Source organism: Trichechus manatus, unplaced genomic scaffold (assembly GCF_000243295.1).
Source record: "Trichechus manatus latirostris isolate Lorelei unplaced genomic scaffold, TriManLat1.0 scaffold00278, whole genome shotgun sequence".
NCBI lineage: Eukaryota > Metazoa > Chordata > Mammalia > Sirenia > Trichechidae > Trichechus > Trichechus manatus.
This window is the reverse complement of record NW_004444214.1, coordinates 1258640-1266471: the sequence shown is the minus strand read 5'-3', so window position 1 is coordinate 1266471 and position 7832 is coordinate 1258640. Positions and strand designations below refer to the sequence as shown.

Genomic DNA, 7832 nt, shown 5'->3' with positions numbered 1-7832 from the left:
GTCAGAATGGCCTTGGCAGCAGCATTCACCTACTCAACAACACAGACAAAATGATCCAATAAAACGAGCTACTCTACTATGTCGTCATCTTACAGATACAGTACATTTGATAAAATCCAGAAGGGTACTATAATCAACATATCTTCCTTCAAATGTTCATATTTCCACTGCATCATCTCACTTTCTAAGCAACATCACGATAAACGGAGAAAAGACTGAAGTTGTCAAAGATTTCACTTTACTCAGATCCACAATCAACACCCATGGAAACAGTGGTCAAGAAATCAAATAATACATTGCATTGGACAAATCTGCTGCAAAAGACTGCTTCAAAGTGTTAAAAAGCCAAGAGGTCATTTTGAGGACTAAGGTGCAGCCGACCCAACCCATGGTATTTTCAACTGCCCCATATTCATGCAAAAGCTGGACAATGAATGAAGAAGACCAAGGAAAAATCGGTGTCTTTTAATTATAGTATTGGCAAAGAACAATGAATATACCATGGACTTCCAGAAGAACTAACAAATCTGTCTTAGAAGAAGTATAGCCAGAATGCTCCTCAGAAGTGAGATGGTGAGACTTCTTACATACTTTGGACATGTGATCAGGAGGGACCAGTCCCTGAAGAAGGACATCATGCTTGGAAAAGCAGACAGTCAAAAGAAAACAAGGCAGACCCTCAATGAGATGGACTGACACAGTGGCTGCAGCAATGGGCTCAAACATAGCAACAACTGAGAGGATGGCGCAGGACAGGGCACCGGGCAGCATTCTGTTCTGTTATATATATGGTCGCTATGAGACAGAACCGACCAGATGGCACCTAATAACAACACATTCTATTCTCAATCAGTTTTCCTCCCTTTGTGATTCCTATTTTTTACCTTTAAAGTATTTTTTCCCCTTGGATAGAAATTTTCTTTAATGAAATAACCAGCTTGCTATGGCTGTTATATATTTCTCAGTCTTAGATGAAAAACATAACTGAATAGTGGGACCTGAATTCTCTAAGAACAAGTATGTCCTGTATTATGATTTCCACATTTTTTTAACATTTCATTTTATTTCAGTAACACCTCAACTGAACTCATACATCAAAGACAAATTTCCTTCCAATTTTCCATCATACTATCTACACCCACTCCTCATTTATTGACATGATTATGTTCCAAACACCAGGTCATTATGCGAAAATTGGCGTTATGTGGAAACGGAGGATGACCACCTCTGATTACAAAATGAAGGATGACTGCATCATTATATAAGTGCCAAATTACATCACTACTTAACTGCCAAACCACTGAGAATCATGGCCTAACCAATTTACACATAACCTTAACCATCATAGCCAGTATTACTCCTGCCTCACACCTCGGCATTCGTTACTGCTAGACTTACGTCGTCAATGCACAAAATGATCAGATAGATTTTTTACTATTGTCATAAATGCAAAATGTCAGATAATGAGACAGTCGATAAGTGAGGAGGAGGTGCAGTTATTAGAATATTGCCTTCATTTAGCTGAGGATCTAAAGATTTACAGTAACCTTTTGCACTTACTTTTAACATGTCATACCTCATTTTGGGGTTCTTGAATGCCGAATGTGGAGATTTCATAGAGAACTTTTGGATGAAGTAGAAAATGAATTCCATTACAAATTGAAGACACAGGCTTAGTGACGTTACGGACACCTAAGCATTCCTGTAAAATAACATAAAAATATTTTAATTAATGACACCAATTTTTCCAAGGATTCTCCTTTCTTCTGTTTATAATTCACTTCTAATTTTAATTTTCAGTTCATTAAACCTTTTTCTTTACCAATGGAGGACACAGAAGGTTTTCTTTCCTGTTTGTGAGTCAGCATGAGATACTTGCGTTATTTTCTGCCAACAAGTAGTCTTGATAAATTAAATGACCAAACTGCTGAGACTACCATAATCCCTTAAAGGTGTTCATAATTATAGACATAAAGAACATAAAATAACAAGTTTATCCTAAGATTAGAGTTTTACTTAGAGGTTTGAGAGAGAAACAAAATCAAACCGAAACACACTTAAAGTTATTGCACTGAGGCTGAGAAGACAATATACATGTAGGGTTTTTATTATCAATACAGCTATGCACCTAAGTACAAGAATGACCCTGTACCATCCACAGACTAATTATCATAAATTTATTTTCTTTTAGAGTGTCAAAAACAAGAGGATGTTTTCAAGAGCACATAGGAACGTGTATACCTTTCAATATTGCCTGATATACAACATTCTTTTCAATATCGAAATATTTAATATTCTATGTATTGTTATTTACTGAAATATTTTATAATTAAAAAACATAAAAAATAAAAATGTGTTTAAAAAGAAAGAAAATTAGTAAGAAAATAGGCTTGAAACTGCAAAATCTAGGCCTTAATAACATAAAACTTCCTGAGCATAAAAATCACGTGAATAGTCAAAGTCAACTTTTCCTTACTATCTTTTCCATCATTAAGGAACACAAAATAAATGTAATAAACTATGTATCATATAATAAAATAGGACAGAGTAGAACTGCCCATAGGGTTTGCAAAGAGCGGCTGGTGGATTCGAACTGCCAACCTTCTGGTTAGCAGCCCAGTTAGCAGCCAAGCTCTTAACCACTGTGCCATCAGGGTTCCTAATAAAATGCAATAAAATTAAATCTTAATAAAAACTCTAACAAAGTAAGTCAATTACTAGATTTATTAAGAGAAGGAGTTTAACAGAATGAATTTCCTAGAACTGACTAATAATTACCATCTATTATTATAGAATATAGTTCTTATATTTAATGTAATTTAATATCTATTTAATATATTCATGTAATTTAATTCGGGGAATAGAATAAGAGAACCCACTGTTAGTTCTCCCTCCCTACCCTCACTCCTAAAATTTAGGAAAAAAAAAAGCACCTTAATAATTTCCAGACAGCAGTGGTAAGTTTCAACTTTCACTTTTAGCAATGGATGAGACAACAAACGCAGAAACACCTTCTGACTTTCTCCTTGTAGTAACGGGCTGGCCTGTGCAGATTTCCAGCTGGTTAAAAGGTAAGACATCTAAGGCAAGTAAGTTACTAAACCAAACAGTGCAAAACATTAGAAAGGATTTCTTCCTACTCCAATTCCTCCAACTGGGATTCACTTAACTAACCCAATATTAACAAGTACTTACCTAAGCACTTACGTGCTTCAGGGCAGAGTATATTCTCTCTTAAAGAATACAAAAACCCAGATTGTCTTTAAAAATCCATAATTAACTCTTAAGGTTATAATACAGGTTTTGTTTCTCCTTAAGCCAAGCTTAAAAGGAAAAGCTTAAAATCTTCACCTTTTGTTTGAACTTCACAGATATGGACACATCTAGTCGCTACCTTCCATTTTACAGCCGGTTTTTTTTGTTTTGTCTTTTTTTTTTTTTTTTAACTTAAATTACCACCCAACAGCAGCTTTTTATTTTTTCAAATAAATAACTTCAAATTCCTTAGTCTATCATCACAAGACCCATTTTCTATCTCATTAATCATTTTCATTTTTCTCTCTTGGGCTTTCTGAAAGCTTTTCATGTCTTTCAAATTCTGTAGCCTTTATATCCAATCAATAACAAACTGTAGCCTTACCCCTGGCATTGTAAAGGCTTGATAAGAATAAACATTAACATCAGAAATGTTTTTATTTTCATTTATCTTGTATAACAGGAAAATAAATAAAAGAAAAACCATTGATGCTTATCACTTCATGGAATATATTCTTTCAAAAAGCAATGAAGATACTAAGTTCTAGACTGGAATATGCTCTGATGTCCTCAGGATAAATTAAACAATGGCTAATGCTTTCCAAAAATCCATATAAGAAAAAGGCACAAAGTAATAAAACTTTAAAAAAAAAAAAAAACTTTTCAATATAATCTATTAATTAAGATTGTAAGATAAAGAAATAAAAATGTGCTAGAATACTTGGTTTGGGTGGATGCCAAAAACAATCCAGGAATTATTTATTTTAATTATAGGCATAATACTTTTAATGTTTACTCTTGAGTAAACATAAAATTAACTGTCCTAATACAGCTGTATATAGAGTTTAAAGGTCAGAGACATATAACGCCAATCGAAACTAAAAAAAAGTAGTAACAAGATTTAAGATCAGATTCATTTTCATAACTTCTCAGTTTAAAAACACATCCATTATATGCATGTGTGCACACACACAGGTAAACACACACACAATGTATTCTATAATAATATAAGTAGATTAGGAAAGTAAATATTACATTTTTGAACAAATGCAGATGATTTCCTTTATTAGGGGAAAATGCTGATGAAAAGAAAAGCTACGCAAGGCTTGGTCTGCCAGCTCCAGTAATTCTAAGAGATTCTTCTCTCCCTGAAAAAGAAGCAGAATGGAAAAGTAAATGTCAAGTTCATGTACTATAAAATCTTCAACAGCTGACTATGCAGCTTCAAGAACTTAGAACATCCAGAGACCCTGAATTCACATTTGCTTAAGTCTACTTTCTCAACAAGCAAACTGAAAATGTCAGCCTAGGGAGAAAAATGTGGGAGACATCCCAACCTAAGCGCCACATGAGACTTTCCATTTTTAAACTCAGAATAAGTTTAAAATTACACTAGAGTTGCTGGGCTCCCTGACTGCTTGTTTGTAGCCGTATCTCCCCTATTAACTATACGCTCAAAGGCAGGGTCCACCTGCCTCTTCCAACATCCTGCCTGGTTCTAGGAACACAGAGGACATTCAACACATGTATGATCATCTGACCATGCAGAACGCAACAGAAATAATTCAACTTAAAGACAATTCAAAATTCTACTGTGAAGAAAACAAGCAGCATCAAGAAGCAGTAAAAAGAAGAGAAAAAGAAAAAAACAACAGTATGTAAATAAAGGAAAATTATAAATAGGTTCAGATAGACTCCACTGGAGGAGCCAAAATTACTAAGAATTGTGTTTCCAATTCTTAAAGGTCTTCAGGATCCATGCTGGCATTTTCAGACAGTAAACAACTCCTGGAGTGAATGTCTATCTTGAAGACTCATTAACGCCTTCACTTACAACATACTCAATATCCTAATTAAAAGAAAACAAAAACCCATTGCCAATGAGTCAATTATGACTCATAATGACCTCACAGGACAGAGCAGAACCACCCTATAGGGTTTCAAAGGAGCAGCTGATGGATTCAAACTGCCAACCTTTTGGTTAGCAGTCGTAGCTCTTAACCACTGTGCCACCAGGGCTCCAGAATATCCTAATAGTATATCTAAAAAGGTATAAATAGTATTTCTAAAAGTGTAAATAACAGTGCATAATTATTGCTATGACACTGCAACTAAAGTTATCTCACAATTCTGCAATCTAGTTCATGACCATTATTTAAAAAAAAAAAAATCAGGCTCTTTGTTAGAATGTGGTAAGTGTCTATGAAACATTAAAGCAAAAATGTGTTCATAAGTAAACACTAAAATGGCCCTCATAACTTCAATTGTCACTCTGCTCATCCACACTAAGTCACTTCAAAGAAGAACTCACTATTAAATATTATGACATTTGTAATAATTACTGCTTTCTTAACCACTGATGTAATACACACCGTTCATTAATCTAGTTTTGGTTTTACTTTTATTATTAATCACATTCTTTAATCTGATAACTGACCCAATCAGTAATAATATATCCCACCTCTAACAAATCAACTGTTACATGTTCATCTATTTGAAAAGTATAGGTTAAATTTTCTAAACAGTTTATCAAAGGGATTTAAAAGAGATGTTAAAACATTTTTACCTCCTTCCCAACATCAAACATGAAGTTACAGGTGCACTCAACTGAATAAACAGTCTCTGCTGTCCTTTTGTAAATGCTGTAGTTTTCAGAATTCAGCTGTTCCAAATAGGCCACAACAGCTTCATGAATATTTGGATATTCCAAAGAAAAGGGCACGTCCAAAGAAAGAAGGAATAATGCTGCTGACATAGGTTCTGGTAAAAACTGGCTTGCCTTGATGAATTTAAAAACAAAAAAAGATTGAAAAGCATAGACTATTATCTTAATTAATCTAGTTCAACTTCCTTTAATTAATTTTCCATCACAAAGTCTAAGCTTTTACCAAAGAAAAATCTTATTCCCCAACACACACAAGCCCGGGTTACAGGAGACCTCCTTTGGAAAGTCTCCCTCAAACCAATAACCACAATGACTCTCTCTTTGAGGCCCAGCACGTTGTTTACACCTCTGCTACTGAACCTGAAGCACAAGGCCTTTTTCTCTATGTATTTTGTGCACGTGTACACAAATCTCCCCAAAAAGGTTACAAACCCCTGAGGACAAGACACCTTGCCCCTCCATCCCATAGCTGAACACGTAACACCAGGCTCATTAACTACATGCTAAATTGAATAACAGTAAATCAAGTCTAGCTCTAGATTGATTTCAACGTACATTGATTTTTTTGTTTGGTTTTTTTTTTTTGAGGGGAAAGGGAAAATTCAACATAATATTTAAAAGTTTTAGAAAGCTTAATAGTTCTAGAAAAGGACTGTCCCTTAACTAGTATGAAGTCTACAGGCCCAAGTGAAATATGTTTTGTAATCTTGAATCAATTAATTTAAAATTGAAAGACCTGTTTGTTTTTGTTTTTTTAATGAATCTAGCTTCGTGATAAGATTTTACACATCAATTAAGAAAATGAAAAGGATTAAACCTTCAGTGTTCAGAAAAAATCATTTGGCAGAGCTCACTATTACAGCTGAAATGCTGCCTTTATAAAAGGGGGTTTGGTCATAACTCCTTTCATGGAAAACCGATTTTAAGAATAATCATTAACTGCCTGAAAGTCTAAGAGCTGAATCAGCTAAACAATGCTTTTAAATGAAATATAGGTGCCAAATGAATATCAGAAACTACAGAAATCAAATTTTTAGGCTAGCAAGGATGAAAAACCCTCAAACTAGTACAACAGCAGCTTTTATAGATTTGAGAGAAATTTCATTATTCTGTGAAAAAGCTCTCCTAGTGGGAAGGAAAAAGAGAAACTAGATTAAATGAGCTCCTATTATTCACTCATTCAAGAACTATTTACTGCGTGCTCCTACTGTGTGTCCCTACTGTGTGCCAGGTGCCATTCCAGATCCTGGGAGTACAGCAGGAAACAAAACAAAACCTCTACCCTCATGGAGCCGACATCCCAGTGCAGAAGACACAGAGTCAACCAATAAGATGTCAGGTGTGGTTAAGAGTGCTAAGAAAACAATAATAATAATAATAATAAAATGGGATGGAAAAGATGACTAGGAACAGAGAAGTGGCAGGGGGTGGGGGCACAGGAAGTAAGGGAAGACGGCTCTGATGAGGTGGCATTTAAGTGAGACCTGAGAGTCAGAAGTTATGGGGGCATCTGGCAAAAGCCTTCTTGGAAGAGGGAACAGCAAGTACAAAGTCTCAGAGATACGAGGATATCTGGTCTGTTTAAGAGCTAGCATGGAGGCAGTGTAGCTAGCCCTAAGGGGTGGAGTTGAAGGGGCAGTGGTGGGCCAAACCATGGAAGGCATTTAGGTCATTCTCAGGACTTAGCGCCTCCAAGGGAAGCCACTGGAAGGTTTCGAGCAAGTATCAGGATCAATTTGTAGATTTAAACAACCCATCACCACTGAGTCAATTCTGACTCATGGTGACCCCATCTGTTATAGAGTTAAACAGCTCCATAGAGTTTTCTGGGCTGTAATTTTTATGGAAGCAGTTCCTCTGACATTTCTTCCGTGAAGCTGCTGGGTGTGTTCAAACCATCAGCCTCTGGGTT

General features: G+C 35.4%; 1 protein-coding gene across 1 annotated transcript in view; it reads right to left on the bottom strand.

Moving 5' to 3' along the window:
• RTTN (rotatin) overlaps nucleotides 1-7832 on the bottom strand; it is a 185588-nt gene that overhangs the window by 142147 nt on the left and 35609 nt on the right. The window contains 5 exon segments of the mRNA XM_023725021.1: nucleotides 3-29; nucleotides 1577-1702; nucleotides 2934-3060; nucleotides 4291-4403; nucleotides 5822-6034. Coding sequence (XP_023580789.1) covers nucleotides 3-29; nucleotides 1577-1702; nucleotides 2934-3060; nucleotides 4291-4403; nucleotides 5822-6034 — 606 coding nt within the window.